Below are 23690 nucleotides of genomic sequence, written 5' to 3' on the forward strand. Positions count from 1 at the left end.
AACACCAAGTGCCAACTCCCCAAATCCCGCGCACTGTGAATCACGTCGCGTGGCTGCTGTTGCTGCTGCGGCTGCTGCTGCGGTTTTTTGACACTTGAATCATACTGTTATACTATATAGTGAGTATAATTATGGCATTCATAAAAATCACAAATACTTGATAAATATTTTAATATGCTTGCTTTTAATCAATTACAAGTCCAATTTGTTGATTGCGCATAGGGAATGCGGCCTTTCCAGACTTTAACTTTATATGCCAACTCGCTGATTCAGACTTGGCATTGACTTGATGTACATACATACATATATACTGACTGAAAGTATTCTACAATTTCACAATTTCTAAGTAAACATCATATATGCATATATCTCGTATTTGTATAGATTTTATTCAATTAGAGTTTCTTAAAGCTACTTATTGGATTTGGCATGGAAACGGAATTGTTTTCATTATCTACAACATTATGTTCTTAAAGATACTTAAATGCAATTGACGAGACTTTTCTGCTATGCTACTAATAATCTTTTCCATTTAAGCTGACAAAGCTCAGAGGTCTGACTTATCGCAGCTTGCCTAACAGGAACAACATATATATGATTAAAGTTGAGGCGCCGAGGTCGCGATAAGTCGCCGAATTGCACAAGTTTTGCCGGCAAAAGCAATGCTCGATCGTGGATGTCAGCATATTGTATGAATCAAACTGGGTGCAGCCCTCCTCGTAGGGCTCTTCTATGACTGCAATATCCTCATACTGTCTACCGACTAGTTTCTGTTCGATTTGAACTTGATTCGCACACCCTCGCTGCTCGATCGCCCATTTCTCTCCGTTTTGTAGGTATATCGTGCTCATTGTCTTTTGGCACATTGTCGAGTTGGGGCAGGGTGTTGTAAATTCGGGCGTTCTTTTCAGGTTGGAGCAGACAGGAAGTGGAGTTGACCAAGAACTTGAGCCGGGGCTCTCGTAGCACTCGTAGCAATAAAGTATCTCGTCGGCCGCGCAACTGCTGCACAGAACTGCAAGTACAGTGAAACTCGATATCAGTGTGAACATTATTATGTTGTGCTATGCTGATATGACGGCACTCGATTCGCTTAGGTACAAGTACTACGAGCATTCAGTAAGAAGTCAAAACACAAACTATACACATAGCAGTTGGCTCTGTGAGGTTTAACATTACGATTCTTACTCTGAATGACTAAACGTCCGGTCGGATATTTATTTTTCATTATTATTCAATTGTCGCTTATTTTTGTTCTGTGTGTGGTCGTTGCTTATAAGTTTAATCACTTGAAAGTTTTTGTGGTTTTAATCTTAAAGAAATAAGTTAAACATAAAATATGCATTAAAATTATTTTAAGTGACTCTCTGCTTATTGTTTATAAAAATTAGAATAATTGTTTTCAGGACTATTGGCATTCAAATAAGTTACAGGGTATTGCATAGTCGACCTTTCAAGGTGCCAGACCAGCGAAATCAAACGTGAATTATATACAGTATTGTTGAAAACAAATATTTCTTGATGACTGAAAATTTAACTGCAAATTTATCTAAAACTTAATATTTATTTTTAATTATTTATAATTAATTATTGATAAATAATTATTGAAATTATAAAGCTAATATTATGATTAAAATATATTTTATTTTTTATATATCAAGACAACATAATTTTAAATATTTTAATTGAGGAACTATAAAAATGTATAAAAACTACAATAAAATATTAAAAATCTCTTTAAGTGACTCATTTAATTATTTTCTTTATAAACAATTCTGCTGGCGCTGACTTTACGGTGTTTGCCATGGGGTTCAAACATTTTCGAGTTCCATATTCAACACCTCGCCAAACACTTATGATAAATGCGTATTTTCACCTGCTGCGTCGACGTCAGACGACATTTGTGTAGCAATTGAAATCTTTATACGGTGAGTGTTGAGCATTGCGGTTTGGGCCATAAATTGCCATTACTCTGGGCGTGGGTTTTTCGAATTCATTGCAATAAGAATGTCAGCGGGATTCGTATGTGTGTGCGTGTGTGTGTGTGTGTCTAAGCAGGTTTTGGAGTTCAATTAAGTTTGTTTAATTATCACTCGCTCTATATATTAAAAAATATCTGTAGATATTCTGGCCCGGACAATGCCTATAAATATTGCCCAGCCAGCCATAAAGCGGGTTTTGGCAACCGCTGTGCAAATTGGTAGCCGTAACCGCCCAGCGCCTCAAATAGATGGATGACTCTCGGGTAGCAGTCGGTGTGTGTACGTTTAATGGCTTCAATTAAGACGCATGATTTGTTGCCGTTAGCCCCTTACATTTGTTCTTGCTAACAAATTAATTTAGAAAATACAACAAACACATTGTAAATATTGCCCGAGGCGTTATACGAACTGCATTGGGAACAATATAACAAATTGCCAGCTAAACTGTGGGACTTAATTAACAAAATTCACTTCTATATAAACAAGCGTATATATGTGTATATGTACACAGATATTTAAGTATGTACATATTTACCAGTGAAGAACCTATAGAAAATGACGCAAAGTTCAAAGCACCGCATCAGAGAGTTGATTCAATCCGATACGCTGAAGCTGGACTCGTAAATTTGGTAGAGCCTGCAGCTTTGATCCTATCAGCAGGTGTTAAATAAATTGAATATTAATTAATGATTTCATGAGTGAAATAAATACCGAACTTACAATCTAAATAAAGTAGCGGCTCGCGTGAAAGAGAAATGAATTTTGTGGTTTTTAAATTTTCAAGTCTTTTTACTCAGCTTTAAGGAATTTCAATTGCAGTTAAGTTCAAGGCTGCGGTTTTATTTTATAATCAAGGAATCACGTCGTGACGCCAAAAATAAATTTACATACATATATTAATATATGATTATGTCTAGGCCGATGGGCGCCACCGCTAAAATGCAATTAAATTATTTTTTCTCATGCCCGAAAGCTCATAAATTCGGCAGCAAACTCATTCGATTGAATTTGTCATCCTAAGTGATGATAATTTGTGCACCGAAATGGAGACGGAGAGTGTTGAGACCGCAGGTGTGTTCAGCACTGGAAGCCGAATAATTCGAAGTGAATTAATTACAAGCAACAAACACCAAATTACGCATTGTTTGATTTGGCGCAGCCAAGACTCAACCGATTTACATGCAGTGTATATATATGTATGTGTATATGTATTTATATATCCAGTTGTATACGTGATATAAAATAATTTATTATTTGAAAAAAGATTTCGCGCAAAAATTTGCATAAACAACAATTAAACAACAGGTTGTTAATCCAACTGACGATTTTCTGTCTTACTGTTCTATACTATAATTAACTCATAGCAAATATATTTAGTATATACATATTTCTAATCAAATATATATAGTACATTGATATATAAATATAAAATTAAAATGCCTTTACTATTTTAAAATGTTTTTAATGAAGGTAACAGCTTTTTAAGTATTTCCATTATAGTTATAAGAAGTGTTGTTTACCTCAAAACATAGTCATTAAAAAATTTTTACTAGACCAAAATAGTTCTCTTTAGTTCTAGTTCTAAACGCTTTTGTATTGAACCTGATATCCCATTGTCATGGCTTGCATCTAATCAACTCCTTATCTACTTTACCTACATCAGAGTACGTCATATTCGAATCAAGTTTTGCTGCTTTAAATAAGAATAAAAGACTAAACAATATATATATATCAATAATTTTGTAGTCTAGCTGAAAACTGTCGCAGTTTTTACGAGCCGACAAATAATTGTTTGATTGTTTTTATAGGGCTGGTTCAACAGCTTTGAAATTCATATTAACAAGATTTCAAGGCTATTTTTTTTGTGGATTGTATTTTAAGGCATGTTTCATAGACATTTATGAAGCCACGCGTAAAGTCTAGAATGCGCAAGGTAAGAGGTTAAATGTGAATAGTTTGATAACATATCGGCTTTCGACTAATTTGACTATGACTAATATGACCTGGCAAGGCAAAAGGTTAAAGTTGAATCTTGCCCAAGTTCCGTTCCGTTCTATGATTAGTTCTACTCGTTGTGGGCGGATTTCACTTTCGATTTTACACACAGAGCAACACGACTTAACTACTCACTCTTTGCACTCAGTCACCCTAAGAACATTTCGATTGGCTTTCAACATGTTTTTAATGCCCATGTTGAGACTGGCTGAGTCTGAGTGATTGATGATTGCCAAGCGCCCATTTTGATTGATCGTTATGAGTGCCCATTAAGGCAAACGATCGTTTTATTGTTTATTATGAGCGTTAAATTTGATTTAAGCGACACTAATTAACTCTGATCCTATCAAATCCATTGAATTGTTATTTTGCAAATTGCCCGGCAGGCAAACAGATTCAGCTGCTTCAGCAGTCCACAGAGCTTCCGACAGGCGATTTAAAGTATTTACATTGGGTGTGCTGTTTGTTTTATGTGAATATTATTATATATAATTATTATATATAAGCTGCTTATAGATATTTAGTTAGAAGAAAGTTATAGCTTAAAAATACTATCAAATTTCTTATATTTGTATCTATTTATTTTTATACCTCTTACCCTCTCCATTTCTAAGGGAGACACATGACTCAGCCTCGTCGGATTACCACGTACGACTGTGCGACATCTGTCCAATGGTTTCCGTTTTGAGATATTTTCGCTGACGATCAAAAGGTCAGACGCAATTGGGCTAAGTATAGGGAAGGGGGCGGTAGGCAGGCAATGGAAACGAGTTGGGTTGGTTAGATTGGGTGAGTTAGCCACTTTATGGCTTGTTAGTATGCAAAGAATTCCAATTAGCATTGCGTTGCTTGCGCCTCGGCTGAGTGGCGTGTGCAGCGACTACCGAATAAACTAGGCAATTAAATAATTACACGGCTACATCTTCAACATAAAACCTGACAATTAATTAGCTGGCAGTCGACGCCCGTCTGAGCTGAAACTAACCTGGCCAGTGATTCGATTATCTAGATTTAAACGCATTCAACTGTTTGAGAGATGTACACAGCTTTGCTTGTCGCCTGCCTTCTGCTGCAGCTGGGCGCAGCGCCAGGATCAGCGGATGGAACTCCGCCGTTGCCCACGGCCTCGGCCAGGGGTCACTATGGCCACGGCGCCGTTGGCTGGTATCAGCCGGACAACAGCGGCAAGTATCGCCACGAGCACAGGCCCTATAATGGAGGCTACGGAGATAGAGGTCAGCCGTATGCCAATGATCTGCGCGGCATCTTTAGGCAGGCCGAGCAGCAGCTGGCCGCCAGTGTGCAGGAGGCTGAGGAGAACTTTGCTCTGGGGCCGCGCGATCATCTGCGTTTCATGATCGACTTCAACTACAATGGCACCGGCTGGCAAATAATCCAGTTTGAATGGGTGCGAGACGGCGATGGCACAGCTGAGGATCAGCGCCAGTTCAGCTACGTTAACGAGAACAGGCTCTGGGACACCGAGCGTCAATCTCAATCCCAGCCAGCTGGCGCCTATGCATATGAGCAGCCCCAGGCGGAGCCAGTGGGCGATCCCAACTGCGAGGAGCAGCCACAACAGCAGAGCTACGAGCAGTCAAATATCAATACAGAAAAGGATGTGAGTAAACAAATGGAAATGTGGAATCGTCAGATCTATTTATATATCTCTCATTTGCAGCCCCAGAAAGTGCAGTCAACGATTAATGAAGTTCTGGAATATATACAAAAACGAATCGTGCCGAATCTTAACTAAATGAAATGGAAGTTAAAATATTAAGAGGCAACACAATATATTTTAAAACAATAAAATTATGAAAAATTAAAAAATTTGTTTAAAATGCATGTTGATGTATTTTCTTGTATATACTTATTTAATGTATATTTTATATATATTTTACATACATTTTATTTTTATATTAATACCTCAGTTTTTCCCCTAATGACGAATAGAATTTTCTATAGGGATTTTTCGAAATATTCTTTTATTTTCTGATAACCGAAACAACACGAACAAATGAATATATTTAATATTTTTTACAAGGCGCCTTGAGCCTTCAGATAGGCCAAGAGCCTGGGTATGTGCTCTGGTACTTTGGGAATATGTTCGCCGGCGGGCACAAATCCGTTCTCATCGGCCACGTAGTCGACGCGGTAGAGCAGGCCGTCGTCGCCTGTGTACTCGTAGTAGCCCTTGGAGCGTAGAGCATCGCCCTCCGTTTGCTTCTCGATGCGTCCGCTCTCTTCACCGAGAATGCCGTTCTCAGTCTCGTAGCTAGTGAGAAGGCAGAGGCAAATAGTCATCCTGTTTTAGTGGAGTCCAGGGACATTCGTGTACTTACAGATAGTTGTAGCCATCGGTATCCACGGCGCCATCTTGGCGCAGAATCAGCCAGCCGTTCTTGCCAACGCCAGTGCCGCGTCCTTGTGGCAGATTGGGGCGCTGGTCCACAACGGGCACGGGGCGTGGCAGCGAGGGTTTCTTCGCAACACCCGCACCAGCACCGGCTCCAGCACCAGCACCAGCTCTGCCGTTGGCATTAGCTCCATTCGCTGCGTTGGCTGCACCGCCACCACCACCACCTCCACCACCGCGACCAGCACCACCGCCAGCACCAAACTTGTCCTTGCCACCGCGGTAAGGATCATTGCCGCCGGTGTAGTCGCCTCCAGGACGATTGTCGTGCTGGTACTTGTTGTCCACGTGCACATAGCGTCCGTCGTTGTTGCCGCCATAGCGTCCATCGTTGCCGCCGCGATATTTGCCATCGTCGCCTGGCACATAGCGGCCATCGTTGCCGCCCCGATAGCGACCAGCGTTGGCAGCAACTCGGGTGCTCAGGGCAGAGATCGGCCTGGGGGCAGGACGATAGCGGCCGTCGTTCTGGGCCAGCGCCACAGCGGCGCAGATGAGCAGCCAAATCTGCAGTTGTGACAGACGTGAGACATGGATGCGCTTCTGGCATCAGCGAAATGCGACGCAGCTGAACTCAGCTCGACTTACCGTTAGACGCAGCATGTTTAATCAGCAATGAGAAGTTTTAGCCACTGTCAGAGCTTTATATATGAGCTATTCGCAACGCCCACGGGTCCGTCCGCGGATGATCCACTCGCTCGATGTGTGCTATGGCCAACTAGCCAGCGCTGCGTCTCAACGGACAAACAACATTTGCACAAAGCACTCAAAACTAGATCTATTAGCAGCTCTGATTTATGTGGCGTTGACTACATATTTTCTGGAAAGCAGCTCCGGCCAACAAGCAGCAACAAGGCGGATGAGCTATTTTTCTTATGGATGCCTATTGAATTAATTTTATGATCGACATCGATGACGATGATCGTCATCGTCACGGAAACGCTGACATTTTTTTTGACACCGACTAATTTAAGCAAGCATTGGTCTTAATCGCTTTCATGTCGACCAACAGCACGAAATAGCTGAAGACTCGCTCCGCAGAACACCAGAAAAACCAGTTTCTTGGCAACTTAACTCGAATGCCTGAAAGTATGCTAGGCTCTGGCTGAATGAAATCCAAATGATTGAAGCGATTTGAATAGACAAACAGATGACATCAGCAGACAGCATGGCAATGTATTTAATATTATAAATTGTATTATTCAAATTTCATTTTTAATATAATGCAGTATAAGCGGATAGATGGGCATCGAATCTAGGCCAGATCGCAGTTAATCTGGATATAAGTAACAGTAGGTAATTAAAATAATATTTTAATGAAATATTTTGTTTTCAAACACATTAATTAAAATAATACTAACATTCATTTTTCGTATGCCACATCGAAAGTACTCTCTCCACTTCTTAGATAAAGTAATTGTAACGTAGCAAACATAATTTATAATATAATAATATGCTACTACTATTCTAATATACTACTACTAATGTACTAATATGCTACTACTAATATACTAATATGCTACTACTACTATACTAATATACTACTACTAATATACTAATATACTACTACTAATATACTAATATGCTACTACTAATATACTAATATGCTACTACTAAGATACTAATATACTACTATTAATATACTAATATACTACTACTGATATTCTAACATACTACTACTAATATACTAATATTCTACTACTAATATACTTCTACTAATATTCTATTATTAATACAATAGACTGACATTGAAGTCTCATAGATGAGTTGCAGAGTTGAAGTAAACTCACTCGGCTAGCTCAAATTAATAGTAATTAATAATGATAAATTTATAATAAATTTTGTCCACAATTTTTAGAAAAATCTTATAAAGAATCGTTATTTTTTTTTTTTTTAATATTTTTGCATATTTATTTACATGTGCGGAAAGGGATTTTTTGTTTTATATAAATGGCTTAACAATTTTGGTTAACAAACATTTTCACGTTGTCTCTGTGCCCTCGCTCACTCACTCCACCTCTCTGTTTGTCTGTCTGTCTGTCTCACTTGCTGTTAGGTTAGCCTCGGCGTGCGGTGTAGGCGCTCTGCTGATCAGCGGGTGGCGGTGGTGCTGTGGCTATGTAATCCAGGGCCCTCTGAATGGCCGGTGGTATGGGCGGAGCGGTGGGCAGATGATCGCCCTGTGGCTGGAAGCCGTTCTCATCCGCCACATAGGTAATTCGTATGAGCGTGCCGTCGGGCGCAGTGTACGAAAAGAAGCCCTGTGCGACCTTTAGCCCGGCGCAGCAAAGAAAAGCGAAAGCAGCAGCAGAAAAAGAAAAACAGATTCAACTAATTACAATACCTATACAATTTGTCAGCATCAAGCTGCAAGTTTGTGAGGGAGCAACAGTTGCAAATGCCAAATGGCTTTGGGGGGTCTGCGGTCGACCAACTCACCGGTCCTGCATTGTCGATGCCCGCATTCTTGAGGTAGCCCTCCTCCTCCACATTGATGCCGTTTTCTGTCTCATAGCCATACTTGTAGGAGCCGTCGAAGTTCACCTCCTGCTCCTGCCGAATGATCTTGATGGGCTCCGTGGCAGGTCCTTGGGGTCGCGCATGCGCCTTGCACAGCAGCACTGCTGCGATAGTCAGCAACTGGCAGAAGATAAGATGAGTTACCGCAGTGAAGCTGAGGACCGAAGAGCTTGGCACTTACAATGTATTGCATTAGCTGGGCTTTAATCCTATGCTGGGCTCTGGACTGGCAACTGTCAGCGTCGCGATGTGCAACTGTGACCAGCTCTTCCAAAGGTTTGCATATTTATAGCAAAATCTTGCAGCTTGCCTCGTTGCGAGCAGTCGAACCGAATGCTGAATGCTTGAACTTTACAGCTGCCGGGTCTTGCGGCGCTTGCAGCAGAGCGAGTCTCGCTCCGACATCGGCTTGGCCATTGGTGGGTGTTTAGCATTTGGCAGATGCACACAGATCAGAAGCCAAGCTCACTACAGACTCACTACAGCCTGGCCGCATCTGATTATATCTTTGGCGACTGCTTCAAGTGCATTGTTCGCGTGTTGTTGTTAACTCTGCAATTTGTCGGCTAAATTGCTCACAGCCCATAGACCTGACGAGGCGCCTCCATAGAGGCTTCTGTCGAGAGTCTTAAGAACGTTCACATAGGGGAAAATAAATGCAAATGAAATGCGAGTCGCTTCACACTAAAGGTAATTGAGATATGTATGTAGTTGAATTAGTTGTGTAAGTGATATATATGTAGTTATTCCAATTAAATATAAAAAGGGAATAAAAGTTAGAATATAGATTATTATTATTGTAGAAAATAAAATTATTATAAAAAAAAAAATATTTTTTTATTTTAATGTATTAATCATTAGAAGTTAAAAAAATGGAGAGTAAAAAAAAATAAATAAAAAAAAAGCAAAAGCTAAAAAAAAAAATATATATATATAAAATGAAATATATATAAATATAAATATAAATGAAATATACATAAAAACAAATCAAAGCTAAATATATAAATATATAAAAAATTTGTGATAAATAAATAAAACATACATATATTGTAAATAAATTACAAAAATGTAAAAATATATACATTAATATTTTTGATCAAATATATGAAATTAACTTTGCATTAGACATATTGATGACTGTCATGCCAGACGTTTCACTGTACTGGGTGAATGGAGCATGAATATATATTATGGTCAGTTTTTGATTGAGTATGTTTATCGTGAATAAACTTGCATCGTGGCATTCAAAGAACACGTCTCGCATTTCAAATCAATTTGTCAGCTACATTTGTAAAGACTTCGCCTTTGGCTTTGCCTACATATTCTGATGTGCCACAAGAAATCAAATTGCGCAATGGCAGTTAATGCAGCCAGCCTCCCATCCCATCCCATCCGCCCGCATTAACCAGATGCAGTTGCCGATGCAGGCCGGCGAGGGCGGCAGCAGCATCATCATTATACGAATAGCAGTATATACTTCGACTAGTGCAGATTGTTGCCCCACCACCTGACCATGATCATGTCTAGCTGTCGCTCCACATGACCTTTGTTGGAGGCGGCGAGTCGTGCTCAGTTTTGACCAAAGGCGTTAATGAGCCCTCATTGGCTCATTGTGGCTCCGGCTTGGGCTTGGGCAAGACTTGTGAAACTGCCATTTACTCGCCCCAGACTCACTCATCCTGCTGCCGCACTAAATGCAAATGAAATAATTGATGTGTTTTTGGTTTTGTTTTTGTTTATAAATTAAGTTTAATTGTATTTTCACATTTTAACGTTAACAGTATTTGGTTGAGGACGACGTCGTTATCGAGCTGAGTTTTCACAGCATACCCAGCTTATCCTTTCTTGAAGAGCATGGACAGGAATTGGTGCTTGAATGGCTTGGGGGTTGTCACATCATCTTCGTAGTAGTAGTAAGAGGACGGATAGGAGGATGCATACGATGGATACGATGGATAGCTGTAGCTGGAGTAGTCGTAGCTGCTGGGACTGAAGGAACCGGTGCCCGGATCATTGTAGACGTAATCGGGGCCCGTGGTTTGCGCCTGCACCGATGCAGCTAACGCGCAGACCACCAATAGAACCAAAGAGAACTTCATTATGTCTGTCTGTCTGTTATCGAGCTTTCCCTGGTTGTTCACCAAATTGTTGCTGCAATTGAACTGTGTCTTCCACTGCCCCAATGCGCATCTTTTATACGCATCGCACGGGAAGAGTCAAATATCTGGTGCAGCTATTACAACAGTCTGTTTGCTGCTGTTTGCACAAATGTTTGCCACGCCACGCCACGCCACGCCACGCCAGTTAGAGAAGTTCTATTCAAACTTAAATATTTATTCCGCGCTCGTTATGAAACGCTCAACGACTGTTTGAGCTGCAGCCCAAATTGAGGGCCTTTTGTTTGCTCTCAAACAGAATGCAACCAGCTTCTGTCACGGAGGGGGGAGGAGAGGAGAAAGAGATACACTTGAATGGTTCGATTGCATTCACTTGACGTTTACATATATTTTGCTATTAGTCCAAAATTATAAAAACAGTAACTTTTAATAGATATAACGATCGTAAGAGGTTGGCCATTCCACGACGTTTACAAAATCTGGAAACTCTTTTATAAACTGTGCGCTTAGCGCATCTCGCTTGTGAACGTGGCTCAGATAATGGCCAGCGATGCCAATTTCGAAAACGGGTTCATTGAATTTGCCATTGGTCTTCTGCAAAGGGAAAGCGTTAGCGGACACACGGAATATTATCTGGTTTGGTCTGGGTAATACGCACCGTCAACTCTACGTAGAACTCGATGGGTGAGCTGTCGGCGCCCCAGGTGAAGGAGATCTGATACGGCGGCTTGTACTTGGCCGGACTGTCGAGCATTCCACGCAAAAACGACCAGTCCACCATCTTGACCCCCTCCAGGGGCATCAGGTGTATGGTCATGCGAGCGGGCCCAGCCAGCTTGAAATCGTAGCGAATCGAGTAGCCGCTATTTACGATCGTTTTGTTCAGCAGCTCGAGAGTGATGTCTCCGGGCATTTGGACGGGGTGCATGCGTGGCAGCCAGCGTTGAGTGCCGCAAGGCAGGCCGCACCTCATTTGACAGTCGCAATTGTCTGCGAAGCCCACCAAGCCGGAGAGGTCCAGTTTGTCGCGCAGCGGCTGCTCCTTACGATGGTCCTGCAGGCCGAAATAGTAGCCGGAGTCCTCCTGGCTGATGGAGCCATTGTAATCATAAAATTTGCGATTCACTTGCTGCACAAACAAAGATCTCTGAATTGCCATGATCTATCTGATATTAATGAAGTAGTAAGCTCACCAAGAAATTCAGATGCATCACATTCGTTCGGGGGCGATAGGGAAAGCCCATCTCTGAAACGGATACCAGGACAAATAAGAAGGTCGTGCATGTCATAATGCTAATGATTATTACAGGATAACGAAAAACATTTATGAGTGGGACCTAAAGGAAATAAAATGGATTTAGACTCAAATTCATGAATATTTGCCTCTACGCGCAGCTCACCAAGAAGCCCAGGGCCAGAATAGTGCCCGCAGCACAGAGAATGGCAATCGGCAGATCCGGATTCACCGAGGTGCCGGCGCGGCCCGTCAATGGAATGTAGATGACCAGACAGGCATAGAACAAGTAGCTGAAGTACAGGAAAGGTATGGCCTGGCAGGCGCATAGCACGAGCGACCAGAAGTAGCCTAGAGCGGATGTGAGACTTAGATAGAGTCGGAATCGATGCGGAATAGGGCTGGCAACATACCGCGCTCATGCAGCCTGGTGATCATATTGATGCACAGTGCTCCCACATAGAAGAGCAGGGAGATCATCAAGAGGTAGGCGCTGCGCAGACTTGAGGTGGTCAGCATAATGCACAACAAGGCAAAGAAAATGCAATGGGCGTGGCCGGCTATCTGCAGGCGATAGTTGGATGGAATGCGCTTCTGCAAGAGAGAGAGAGAGAGAAAGAGAGACAGAGATAGGTATTTGCTAATGGATCAGCAGGAAACTATTTCAACTCGAGCACTTACGCTACTACCGATGATCAAGTAGATCGTCACGGGCAGCACCAGGCCAATGATCGACGGAATAATGTAGAGTCCAATGACCAGCCAGCTGTTCGTGAAATAGGTCATCGTCCGGTTTCCGGCATCGTAGAACGTCGCGATGAGCATGGGCAGGCCCAGAGCCAGGCCAAACGACAGCAACTCCATGAGAAACATAACAGCAAACTCCTTGACCACGGTACCAATGTCAATATCCAATCTGTTTGACATGTACCATAGAGAGAAATACACTATGATAATGCCACCTCCGCCAAAGCCGATGTTCAGGAAAATGGCTGTGGACTCCAGATAGGAGACGAAAAATAGACCCAAGAAATCAAAGTAAACCGAGCGCTCCTTAGCGTGTGCCTGAAATGGGAAATGGAATGTTTGAGAGAGGAGAGAGAGAGAGAGAGAGAGAGAGAGAGAGGGAAAGAGAGAGCGAGACAGAGAGAAATATTAATATCAAGCAAGAAGACTCTGGACGGGATTGTTGACTAGGGATCCCCCTTTGAACTCCGAATGATGAAAATAAAAATATATAAAAAATATTATCAGTAGTTTGATTACCTTGATATCAAGCATCTCCTTGGCATTGCTAATACTCTTGACCAGGGACAGCAGATTGTCGCCGGTGCTCTGCAGCGAATCTCGGGATATGACATCGAAGCGATCGTATTTGGTGTGGTAAACGAATCCATTGTATTGGACCACCATATCCAGACCTGTGAGGGGGATTATTATTGGAGTGGATTCAACGAGTTGCTCTACATATTCGCTCACCCGGCAGAGGACCGTAATCGCGGAAGATTCCAAAGTCCGATTTCGAATTTATAATGCCCGTCTCGAATATTTCCTCTGTCAATACTGTTCCAAATGGATGCTTGGCGGCGGCTTTGTAGTGCTGCGAACAGGTGTAAATAGGTGTTGATAAGAATCATATCGCCCCGTTGATCTGATAAGCGAGTGCCGTGAGTGTGGAGCAGCATTGGCCCAGCTGTAAGCATTGCTGATGGTTTCTACTTACGCGTATTAGCCACGGATGAAACGGACCGGAACGGAGGAGCAACTCACGACCGCCAGCTCCAAACGAATCCACATTGATCAGTGCCCTGGAAACGAGAGTTAGGAGATTGCTCACGCGGATGGCACACTTAATTCGCACTCACTTGCAGCTGGGGGACCATTTGTGCTGTGTGATGAATGAGTGCGATCCATGCAGCTCATTCTCCTCAGCGCCATTGAAGAGGAAGATAAGCGGATGCTCGAACGACTCGCTGGATGTGGCCAGTTGGCGCAGCACCTCCAGCATGATGACCACCATGGAGCCAGCATCTCCCGCACCCACGCTGCCTACCTTGGTGTCGTAGTGGCTGTTGATGAGCAGATAGGCCGAACTGTTCGACTGCCTAGGGGTCAGTTTGACGATCACATTTTGCACTGCCTGATACATAATGATCGAGTCGACGGCCAGATAGGAGCCCGATGCCCGCTGCACATCCACCTCCAGGGTGTAGAGATCGTGACGCATTTCCCGATGAACGCTGTCCATTTCCCTCAGCAGAAACTCAATCATTGTCTTCTCGTTCATCTCATCGCCGATAATTTTGGGTCCCAGACGGTCCAGTTCCAGCAGGAGATGCTGAGCCCGCTCCGACACAAACTGTCCCGGCTTGTAGAGCTCCTCATCAATGTTCACCGGCTTGGGCATAGCATTGTAGAGCGGATAGGCCACAGCAAAGAAGAGAGCGGGCCAGAGCAGCAGGAAGCTCGACGCATGGTACCAGGGCAGCTTCTCCTTCACATGACTCTTCTCAGCCAGATCAATGGCGGAAGTATCCATGCTTGCCGAAATTTCCATCAGTTCCACTGGCAACGACAAATTCTTACACCGTATTTAAACAAAAAATAAAACTTATTCTAAACAGCTTTACTATATAATAAAATTTATATTCGTTGTGAGTTCCAAGGCTTCCTATGTGTGCCTCTTCGCTTTCCATGACTAACTGAACGGATCAGATTGCTAGCAGAGCTCAAATTGATAATTCTCAGCAACTGTGATTTCATATCTTTAGCTCAAGTTTGTTAATTTTGATTTGTGATATAAGTATATTTATGATATACAATATACAAATAAATTTGGAATTGTTTCAGGTTTAGAATTCGAGATTTTATCAAGTTACGTTGTTAATAAGGTAGATTTATAGCTTCTACTACTTGGCATCCGTTAATTGAGCTTGATATCAAAGAGGTTGGCATTTGGATTCTGTTCTAGTTATAGGCATACAAAAGTCATAAATATTTATGAATGAAGCGAATGCAGAATGAGATTTGATAGCCAAAAGGAAAATTCATATTATTCATAGATATTTTATATGAATGTATTATTAAAAACATTCAAAAGAAATAATTTTTTATATCTCTTATTTACTTCCAATCGTATGTTATTTATACAGAATATATTTAGTTTATTATTTGAACATTAAACTTAAGACTTAGTTATAAATTAAGTTAGCTTAGTATATGTAACGCTTATAGAGCGTCGGCCACTCCATCACATGGACAAAGTCTGGAAAATCGGCTATAAACTGCTTCCCAGCCGCATCCCTTTCATAGTCGTAGCTCACGTAATGCCACGCCACGCCCAGCTCAAAGATGGGCACATCGAAATTGCCAGCAAGTTTCTAAAGTGAAAATGTTAATTGAATGTAGAAGAAATATCAAATATTTATAGAAACTCACAGTGAAATCAATGTGAAATCTAAGGGGAGAATTATCCTTGCCATAGGAGAAGAATATCTGATAAGGCAGCTCGTACTTTTCCGGCTCGTCCAGCGGATTTCGGATGAAGGACCAGTCCTCAACGGTTACGCCCTCCACTGGCTGTATGAACAAGCCCATATGAGGTGGCCCACTCAGCTCGAATTCGTAGCGCATCGTATTGCCCGTGGGCAAAAGTCTTTTACGCAGCAGCAACAGGGAGGAGTTGCCGGGAATGATCACCTCCTGCTCTCGCGGCAGCCAGTTGCCCGTCTCGCGCGCCTTGCACCAGCGGTGATTGAAGCAGGGCACGCCGCACATCAATTCCGTATCACAGTGCTCCTTGATGGCAGTCAGGCCAGTCAAGTCGAGCGAAGTGTCCTCGAGCGGATGGTTGAGCCTTCGGTCCTGGAAGTCAAAGTAATAGCCCGAATCACTGAGGCTAACGCTGCCATCAAACTCGTAGAAGACGCGACGCACATGCTGTCAATCAAAGAATATGATTGATAAGAAATTGTGTATATCGATATGTACGATATATGAAGTCCAACTTACCAGAAAGTTCACACGCATCACACTGGTCTTGGGTCGGTAGGGAAAGCCCACATCCGAAACGGCAATCATGCTGAATATGAAAGTGACTATGGCCAGTCCGAATATGATAAACTTCGACCAGCGAAACATGTTGATGAGCGGCGACTGGTTTAAGAGAAAATGCAGTAGAGAAATTCGATTCCGATGAGCCAAGGCGCTCCACTTACTATAAATCCCAGGGCAAAGAATGTGCCGAGTGTGCATATCAAGGCTATTAGGAGATCCGGATTTATAGAGCTGCCATTGCGACCCATCATGGGTATGAAGATGACCAGAAAAAAGTGGAAAAGATAGCTGAAGTAAAAGAACGGCATCAGCTGGAGTATCTGAGTGATGAGCACCCAGTAATAGCCTAAAAGAGAAAGAGATGAACAGATGAACTGAGAACATATTTATGAAGGATTCTCTCCACTCACCGCGATCGTGTAAGCTGCTCAATAGGTTGATTAACAGCGCAGCTGAGTAGAAGAGTATGGATATCATACAGAGGTAGGGTGTGCGCAGACTGATGGCACTCAGTACGATGGCTATCAAGGCCAGCACCACGCAGTGGGCGTGCAGGCTCATATGCAAATGGTAGGCGTGGCTGATCTTCAACTGCAAACAAATGCAAGCAAGAATAAGTGACGAGACTCCAATTCAGAGTCAGGATCGGCTTACATTCTTCCTCAAGCTGTAGTAGAGTGTTGTGGGCAGACTCAGTCCAATGATGGCCGGGCAAATGTAGAGCCCTATCATCAGCCAGGTGTGCGTGAAGTAGGTCAATGAACCATTGCCGGCATCGAAGAGAACGCCCATCAGCAGCGGCAGGCCCACGCTGAACAGGACTCCCAGCACGTGCAGGGCCAGGATGATGAGAAACAACAGCGAGATGTGGCCCAGAGGCAGCTCAGAGACGCGCGCCATGCGCCACAGCGAGATGCAGACGAGCACCAGACTGACGACCGCAATGCAGCAGTTTAGGATTTTGCCCGTTGTCTCCGAGTAGAGGACAATGAAGAGGCCCAGGAAGTCAAAAAACACCGAATTTCCCTCACTGTGTGCCTGCAATGGAATATCGTGAGTCACTCATATTTGCATCCCAGACGAATCCAGGCGCTAGCTCACCTCAGTGTCGTACATTTCGCTGGCATTGGCAAAGGCCCGCACCAGAGCCAAAGCATTCTCGCCCGAGTTCTGCAGAGAGGCGCGTGGCACAGCCGCATAATTGTCGAACTCGGTGTGGTAGACGTAGCCATTCTTGATCTGCGCCATATCGAGACCTGAAATTGGAGTAATAAATAGTAGATAAGGATGCAAATTGATTAGGATTAAGAAGCCAGCCATATCTCACCTGGCACCTGGCCGTAATCGCGGAATATGCGAAAGTCCGTGTCCGACGGCAGTATGCCAGCCTGAAAGATCTCCTCGGCCATGGTTGTGGCGAAAGGATGTTTGGCATTCTCCTTATAATACTGCGCAGAGCGGAAGGAGGATCACAAAGAGGCGAAGCAAAACGGATATCGGTTGGCAACACCAACAACATATCATTTATATCATGCAATAAAAAAGTGAATAGTCAGCTTTATGAGTATTGGCCATGATAAACATCTAACTGCTCGCCGACACGCGCCATAAATAACCTAACTAAATCTGAAGATAAGGCTACAACGACAACAACAACAACAGTAAATAGACATACAACACACCCGCATAAGCCAAGGATGATTGGGTCCAGTCTGAAACAGGAGATCTCGACCGCCGCTGCCAGCCACCTCCAGATTGATGAGCGCCCTGAAATGGACAATGAAAATCATCAATTAATATACACATACAAACATATAATATTACACTAATATCTTATATAATATATATATTCTAATTTCAGTTCTCTTACTTGCAGTTCTTGGCCCACTTGTGCTGGGTGATGAAGCCGTGCGAGGCCTGCAGCGGATTCTCCTCGGCGCCATTGAAGAGGAACACAATCGGGTGCTCGAAGGGCTGCCCCGAGATGGCCATTTGCCGCAGCACCTCCAGCATGACAATCACCATGGTGCCGTCGTCGCCCGAGCCGGGACTGCCGGGCTTCGAGTCGAAGTGGCTGTTGAGCAGCAAATAGGATTCGCTGGCCGAGCTCCGCGTGCTCAGCTTGACCACCACATTCTGCACGCCCTGGTACATGTTCACCATATTCCAATGCATGTACGCTCCGGATGACTGCTGCACATCCACCTCCAGCTCATAGAGATCCGCTCGCATGGCTGCGCGCACATTGGCCACCTCCGCGAGCAGGAAGTCCACCGTAAGCTCCTCATTGGCAATGCTGCCCACGACCTTGGGTCCGATGCTGTCGTAGCTCTGCAGCAGACGTTGTGCTCGTTCGGCTACAAATTCGTTCGGCCTCTGCGACTCCTGGGCAATGGTGATGCTCTCGGGCAGCCGACTGAAGAGCGGAATAACCACAGCAAAGAAGAGCGCCAGCCAGAGCAGCAGAAAGGCGGGCGCATAGTACCAGGGCAACTTGGCTCTGAGACTCTCTGAGCTCTTCAGGAGACTAACGAATGCAGAGTCCGGTGCAGCCGCGCTCTGATTTAAAAAAAAAAAAGTACATTAGAACTCATTTTATATGATGTGTAATAGAAGCAATCCTTTCCAACTTACAACTTTGTGCTCTTTTATTTGAGACATTTTCGTGCACCGCTTCCAAACTCGAGCGCTGCCCAGCTCCAACTGAATCCATTGAATGGCTTGGTTGAACGGTGCTTGGATTTTATTGGCACTGATTTGCACTTTGAAGTCAATAAAGATAATATCCAGCAAAAGCACAAATGCTCACAATTTGTTGTTACGTTTTGTAACGACGCTTTAGCTATTGATTTCAAAGGGAATGGTCAAGAATGGTCTTTATATCTAAATTATATGTTGTACCCCATTTATTTATGATTACGATAAACAAGTCTCACTAGCCCATAGCTAGATGGAAAAGTTCTTTTGTATACATACATATATGTATATATCATTTTCAATTTGAAGTGGAAGGCGGAAAATGTTTCAAAAATCAAATGATGACGCATTGGCTCTTGGTAATACCACTAACCATATAGTTATTAGGGACAGCAACCAAATCAAAACAAAAATCGGATATCGCAAAAGTGTGTAGTACTTGAGGCTTGTTTGCTTAATCACAGCCATTAAAATTTACTGCAACTTGAGTTAATAGCGCACTTAAGCGATAAGATTGTGAACGTAAACTTAAAATCAAACGCTTTTCGAGTTATCATTTATATAATTAATATTAAAATATTAGAATATGCTCTCAAAAGCAATTTTTAATTTTTTTATTTGCATGTAAAGTGGGTAAAATTGACTTTATTTATAATTGTATTCGCATTGATAAAGTTTCCTCTAGATTTGCTGATTTAAAAAATAATAATTATGCGCGCTTTGAAGCCGACATTTATTTTATTTGCGCCGTTGAAATTCAAGAATTATGTTAAATGAACGAATACATTTACGTCGAATAGTATTGCTTCCATAGAGCATTTTGCGTCGATGTTAACTGTTAACAACGCCAAATGAGTAATTTCTACTGGATGAGCTTCAATAACAGTGGATTATTGTCACAGCTTTCAAATAAGTGACTGACTATCGATAAAGCATTCACATCAATATCGAACATTTAAAAAGTGCGTGAGGACTGCATTTTATAATAATATTGGAGAATTGATTATTGTTTTCGTATACATTGGACATATTACGCAGCATATACATTTATTTCAATGTTTAATATTTTTCATAATTAATAAATAAATCGCTGGTATAGAACAGGCCAAGTGGCTAAGATGGAATAGGAAGGGAACGCTGCGGCAAACTCCTCACTTTCAGCATCTCCCTTATCACCAATATAATGTCCAGAGACTCCCAATTGAAACAACGGTACATTAAAATCGCCATCAGATTTCTAATTGAAATAAAGTGAATGCATTATATAAATATTGTACTCTTTGATGGAAGCTATAAAAAACTTCACATACCAATATTTCTATGTAAAAGGTCAACGGAGAGCTGTCAATGCCATATCTGAAATATATGTGAAACGCAAGCGGATACCCTGGTGGATATTTAAGGTAATTAAGCGAAAATGACCAGTTGACGATCTTGGCGTCCTCATAGGGTTGGATGAACAAGCTCATATGAGAAGGTCCAGTCAGTTTGAACACAAAGCGCACAATTGTCGCATTTACTTGGGTTTTGGATACCAATTCCAGTTCTGTTGATGATTTTGGCTCGATGGGTGCAGATCGGGCAAGCCATTTGCTCTCAAGCCGATTCTGAACGTAGCGATAGTCAAACAGGGGCAGGCCACACATCATGTGCTCCTCGCAGAACGGCTTAATGCTAACCAGCCCAGTCAGATTGGCATTTGTGTCCATGAATGGCTTCTCTCGAAGTCTATCCTGGAAATTGAACAAGTAGCCAGACTCGTCCTTGCTAAGAGTTCCGTCGTACTCGTAGAACTTGTTTCGCACTTGCTGAGATGTGAAGGTAAGACATTGGATATCATTTCTAAAGAAAAGCTAATAGTAAAGCTTACCAGATACGCAACACGCTGTCCGTTGGTTCTCGGACGATATGGGAATCCAAGTTGGGTGCTACTGGCCAAGTACATGGCGACAGCTGTGACAGCCAACAGAGAGGCAATCACTAAACTTGGACGTCGGAAGCTATTAATGAGTGGAACCTGGCACAAATATTAGTGAGAAATATTCTGAATGAGAGCAGACGCTAAGGAAACTTACCAAGAAACCAAAGGAAAGAACAGTTCCTAGTGCTGCTACTATGGCAACATACAAGTCCCGATTGCTGGCACTGCCTGCTCGGGCACCCATTGGTGTCAGTATTACCACGAGTGTATAAAAGAGGTAGCTGCTATACAGGAAAGGAATCACCTGGCTAAGTTTAAGGACGCCCGTCCAGGCATATCCGCGATCATGCAGAGTGGTCAACAAGTTAAAGGCCAAAGATAAAACATAGAAAATGAGTGGAATCACTGAGATATATATTGAGCGCAGGCCAAATAGGGTTGCACCAATGGTTAACAGCGCTAGGATAATGGCTTGTGCATGTAGCGACAATTGCAGATGGTAGGCATTTGATATTTTATCCTGCATATGGAAAATTAATTATTAAATATTTTATTTGTACAGATATTCAACTTACGTTTTGCTGCAACATATGGTAGATTGTGACGGGTAAACTGAGGCCAATTAGCGAGGGACACACATAAAGGCCGACTATCAGCAACGGGGTGCTATAGTAAGTCAGCGACAATCCCAAGTAGTCAAAGACATATGCCACTACAGCAGGAAGTACAAGTCCGAGGACAAAAGAAATAATCTGAACGACTAGGACCAATGTGAACCAGCAAGTCACGTGGAATAGGAAAATGTTGGACACAGATGTCATTCGCCACATTGAAATGAAAATGAGAATTAAGGCAGCACCAGCAACGCCCAGGTTCAAATATATTGCCGTTATCTCTGAGTAATGGATGAAATAGAATCCAAGAAAGTCGAAGAAGACAGAATGTCCGTTCCGGTGAGCCTGGGAAAAAAATATTGAAATTGATATAACAATTTTCATCAAAAAAATCTACTCTTACTCTTAGGTCGTGCAATTCTGGAGCATTTGCTAAGCCACGAACCACACTGAGCACATTATCACCGGTGTTCTGGAGGGATCCACGAGGAATCGCATCGATCGTGTCGTAAATTGTGTGATATCTAAATCCATTAATACATTGACCCATGTCCAAGCCTAAAATCAAGAATACACTTAGTCGGCATTCAATTAGCCAGCATTCACACATTTACCTGGAATGTTGCCATAGATGTTAAACTGTCGGAAGTCTGTATCGGACGGGACAATGCCTGTCTGAAATATTTCCTCTGCCAAGGTCGTTGCGAACGGATATTTCACATAATTTTTGTAATACTATGGACAAGTTTTAAAATGTGTTGGATTGCTTCATTTCTAATTAGCTTACATTCACAATCCATGCGTGATTGGGACCACTCTGGAAGAGAATTTCTCGCCCTCCACTACCACCAGCATCAAGATTAACGACAGCCCTAAAAATTGATACATTAGAAACACTACTGAGAATGGATCAAATAAAGCTTACTTGCAGTTCGGCGCCCATTTGTGTTGAGTAATAAAGCCATGAGATGCCTGCATGGCACCCTCTTCAGCTCCATTAAACAAGAAGACAATCGGATGCTCAAATGTCTGCCTTGTTGTTGCAATCACGCGTAGGACTTCCAACATCGTGACTACCATAAATCCTGCATCACCTGCAGACGGTGTAAATGGCTTCGAGTCGAAGTGGCTGTTGACCAGGAGGTACGTCTCACTGTTACTTCCCTTCGGCGATAATTTTACAGCAATATTCTGAACGCCTTGGTACATGTTCAGCATGGTTTTGTACGGAAACGCTCCAGACACCTGAGAAACATCAATTTCCATATCGAAATAGTCATCTAGCATCGCTTCTTTGATTTCTGCTAGATCCTTTAATATAAAGTTGACTGCTTCAACCTCGTTCTCCCTGCTGCCAGTTAATTTGGTACCGATGTTGGACAGGGTATGCAGATTGTTGTAGGCCCGTTCAGCTATGAATACATTTCTCTTTGCGTCCTCCATTGTCAGCGGCGTGGGTAGCTTGTAGAAACGAGGTATTACGACAGCAAAAAAGAGGAGTCCCCAGAAAAGCAGGAACCCACTCGCAAAATACCAAGGTAGCTTTGACTTGATTGGATTGGATTTTCTTTGGGCTTCACTTCCAGGATCTTCCATAGAATCGGCTAACATCTTTATAAGGCGAATATTTAATATAGAAGTTAAAAATATGAATACTAGTTTTTCTTACTAGTTGCTCCTTATCTGTCATACTGCTTCTTAATTATCTACCGTATCTATGAAGACGTAGCTTTGTACTGAATACTCTGGAAAACGTAGATGGCTTTTATAGCTAAGCAAAATCTTATCTAAAATATGGAATTGTAAAATTAATGCTTTAAAAGCAATAAATGGGAATATAGCAATTAAAATGCGTAGACTTCGAGATACTCTATAGTCAATTGTGCCAAATACACATGTGTATACATAATGTATAATATTAATTATATAGGTGAAATAAACTAAGAGACAGAATTGTGTTGTTAACAAAGCTCTTAAGCTATTCAAGTTGCTATCAGCTATTTAATATTTAATATAACCAACAGTCAATACAATTCCATTCCTTATCTTCTTTATAGTCTTCTTTTAAATTGATTTTAATCATTTATACTCTGATGGGGTATTCAAATTTATAGCGCCAAGAAAAATTAATAGCTTAT

General features: G+C 42.4%; 7 protein-coding genes and 1 long non-coding RNA gene across 8 annotated transcripts; 1 reads left to right on the forward strand and 7 right to left on the reverse strand.

Annotated features, from left to right (window-relative positions):
• Nucleotides 1-360: 360 nt before the first annotated feature.
• On the reverse strand, nt 361-4624 carry LOC149268505 (uncharacterized). Its single transcript, XR_016270232.1, has 2 exons — nt 4576-4624; nt 361-1015 (listed from the first exon to the last, which is right to left on the reverse strand). It is a non-coding gene; the product is annotated as an uncharacterized LOC149268505 (long non-coding RNA).
• A 235-nt stretch (nt 4625-4859) lies between these two features.
• LOC108615470 (uncharacterized) lies at nt 4860-5822 on the forward strand. Its single transcript, XM_018009974.2, has 2 exons — nt 4860-5598; nt 5659-5822. Exons 1-2 carry the CDS (start codon nt 5014-5016, stop codon nt 5731-5733), a joined length of 660 nt encoding a protein of 219 aa, XP_017865463.1. The 5' UTR covers nt 4860-5013; the 3' UTR covers nt 5734-5822.
• A 123-nt stretch (nt 5823-5945) lies between these two features.
• On the reverse strand, nt 5946-7136 carry Cpr49Ab (Cuticular protein 49Ab). Its single transcript, XM_018009972.2, has 3 exons — nt 6982-7136; nt 6320-6900; nt 5946-6252 (listed from the first exon to the last, which is right to left on the reverse strand). Exons 1-3 carry the CDS (start codon nt 6994-6996, stop codon nt 6015-6017), a joined length of 834 nt encoding a protein of 277 aa, XP_017865461.1. The 5' UTR covers nt 6997-7136; the 3' UTR covers nt 5946-6014.
• A 1148-nt stretch (nt 7137-8284) lies between these two features.
• Cpr49Aa (Cuticular protein 49Aa) lies at nt 8285-9210 on the reverse strand. Its single transcript, XM_018009979.2, has 3 exons — nt 9095-9210; nt 8833-9033; nt 8285-8663 (listed from the first exon to the last, which is right to left on the reverse strand). The coding sequence occupies exons 1-3, from the start codon at nt 9104-9106 to the stop codon at nt 8451-8453; spliced, it is 426 nt and encodes a 141-aa protein (XP_017865468.1). The 5' UTR covers nt 9107-9210; the 3' UTR covers nt 8285-8450.
• A 1420-nt stretch (nt 9211-10630) lies between these two features.
• On the reverse strand, nt 10631-11092 carry LOC149268506 (uncharacterized). The gene has a single exon (XM_089469762.1). It carries the CDS (start codon nt 11010-11012, stop codon nt 10749-10751), a length of 264 nt encoding a protein of 87 aa, XP_089325888.1. The 5' UTR covers nt 11013-11092; the 3' UTR covers nt 10631-10748.
• A 296-nt stretch (nt 11093-11388) lies between these two features.
• On the reverse strand, nt 11389-14985 carry LOC108615456 (endoplasmic reticulum metallopeptidase 1-like). The gene is made up of 10 exons (XM_018009950.2): nt 14130-14985; nt 13988-14072; nt 13744-13864; nt 13531-13685; nt 12946-13329; nt 12678-12858; nt 12431-12615; nt 12224-12367; nt 11689-12159; nt 11389-11624 (listed from the first exon to the last, which is right to left on the reverse strand). The coding sequence occupies exons 1-10, from the start codon at nt 14819-14821 to the stop codon at nt 11457-11459; spliced, it is 2586 nt and encodes an 861-aa protein (XP_017865439.1). The 5' UTR covers nt 14822-14985; the 3' UTR covers nt 11389-11456.
• Nucleotides 14986-15365: 380 nt separating this feature from the next.
• On the reverse strand, nt 15366-19086 carry LOC108615450 (endoplasmic reticulum metallopeptidase 1-like). The gene is made up of 11 exons (XM_018009942.2): nt 18955-19086; nt 18191-18879; nt 18003-18087; nt 17648-17768; nt 17422-17576; nt 16975-17358; nt 16731-16911; nt 16482-16666; nt 16276-16419; nt 15703-16203; nt 15366-15644 (listed from the first exon to the last, which is right to left on the reverse strand). Exons 1-11 carry the CDS (start codon nt 18979-18981, stop codon nt 15477-15479), a joined length of 2640 nt encoding a protein of 879 aa, XP_017865431.1. The 5' UTR covers nt 18982-19086; the 3' UTR covers nt 15366-15476.
• Nucleotides 19087-20020: 934 nt separating this feature from the next.
• LOC108615480 (endoplasmic reticulum metallopeptidase 1-like) lies at nt 20021-23309 on the reverse strand. The gene is made up of 10 exons (XM_018009985.2): nt 23222-23309; nt 22478-23163; nt 22340-22424; nt 22167-22287; nt 21956-22110; nt 21514-21897; nt 21093-21458; nt 20888-21034; nt 20328-20825; nt 20021-20254 (listed from the first exon to the last, which is right to left on the reverse strand). The coding sequence occupies exons 1-10, from the start codon at nt 23240-23242 to the stop codon at nt 20093-20095; spliced, it is 2625 nt and encodes an 874-aa protein (XP_017865474.1). The 5' UTR covers nt 23243-23309; the 3' UTR covers nt 20021-20092.
• Nucleotides 23310-23690: the final 381 nt, after the last annotated feature.

The sequence above is a fragment of the Drosophila arizonae genome, chromosome 5 (assembly GCF_054131065.1).
Source record: "Drosophila arizonae isolate 15081-1271.41 chromosome 5, UAZ_ARI_1.0, whole genome shotgun sequence".
Lineage (NCBI taxonomy): Eukaryota > Metazoa > Arthropoda > Insecta > Diptera > Drosophilidae > Drosophila > Drosophila arizonae.

What these genes read in the sequence shown, in the direction of transcription:
- LOC108615470 (XM_018009974.2), top strand. Translation starts at nt 5,014, where the DNA reads ATGTACACAGCTTTGCTTGTCGCCTGCCTTCTGCTGCAGCTGGGCGCA. An exon ending in ATATCAATACAGAAAAGGAT is followed by an intron (nt 5,599 to 5,658) that starts GTGAGTAAACAA and finishes TCTCATTTGCAG; the next exon opens with CCCCAGAAAGTGCAGTCAAC.
- Cpr49Ab (XM_018009972.2), bottom strand. An exon ending in ACCGATGGCTACAACTATCT is followed by an intron (nt 6,253 to 6,319) that starts GTAAGTACACGA and finishes CCTTCTCACTAG; the next exon opens with CTACGAGACTGAGAACGGCA.
- Cpr49Aa (XM_018009979.2), bottom strand. An exon ending in GCATCGACAATGCAGGACCG is followed by an intron (nt 8,664 to 8,832) that starts GTGAGTTGGTCG and finishes GCCGGGCTAAAG; the next exon opens with GTCGCACAGGGCTTCTTTTC.
- LOC149268506 (XM_089469762.1), bottom strand. Translation starts at nt 11,012, where the DNA reads ATGAAGTTCTCTTTGGTTCTATTGGTGGTCTGCGCGTTAGCTGCATCG.
- LOC108615456 (XM_018009950.2), bottom strand. Translation starts at nt 14,821, where the DNA reads ATGGAAATTTCGGCAAGCATGGATACTTCCGCCATTGATCTGGCTGAG. An exon ending in TTCATCCGTGGCTAATACGC is followed by an intron (nt 13,865 to 13,987) that starts GTAAGTAGAAAC and finishes ACCTGTTCGCAG; the next exon opens with CACTACAAAGCCGCCGCCAA. An exon ending in AGGAGATGCTTGATATCAAG is followed by an intron (nt 13,330 to 13,530) that starts GTAATCAAACTA and finishes TTCCCATTTCAG; the next exon opens with GCACACGCTAAGGAGCGCTC.
- LOC108615450 (XM_018009942.2), bottom strand. Translation starts at nt 18,981, where the DNA reads ATGTCTCAAATAAAAGAGCACAAAGTT. An exon ending in TCTTTGCCCTGGGATTTATA is followed by an intron (nt 16,420 to 16,481) that starts GTAAGTGGAGCG and finishes CTCTTAAACCAG; the next exon opens with TCGCCGCTCATCAACATGTT. An exon ending in GATTTCACATTGATTTCACT is followed by an intron (nt 15,645 to 15,702) that starts GTGAGTTTCTAT and finishes TTTTCACTTTAG; the next exon opens with AAACTTGCTGGCAATTTCGA.
- LOC108615480 (XM_018009985.2), bottom strand. Translation starts at nt 23,242, where the DNA reads ATGACAGATAAGGAGCAACTA. An exon ending in TGACAGATAAGGAGCAACTA is followed by an intron (nt 23,164 to 23,221) that starts GTAAGAAAAACT and finishes CGCCTTATAAAG; the next exon opens with ATGTTAGCCGATTCTATGGA. An exon ending in ATCACGCATGGATTGTGAAT is followed by an intron (nt 22,288 to 22,339) that starts GTAAGCTAATTA and finishes ACTTGTCCATAG; the next exon opens with TATTACAAAAATTATGTGAA.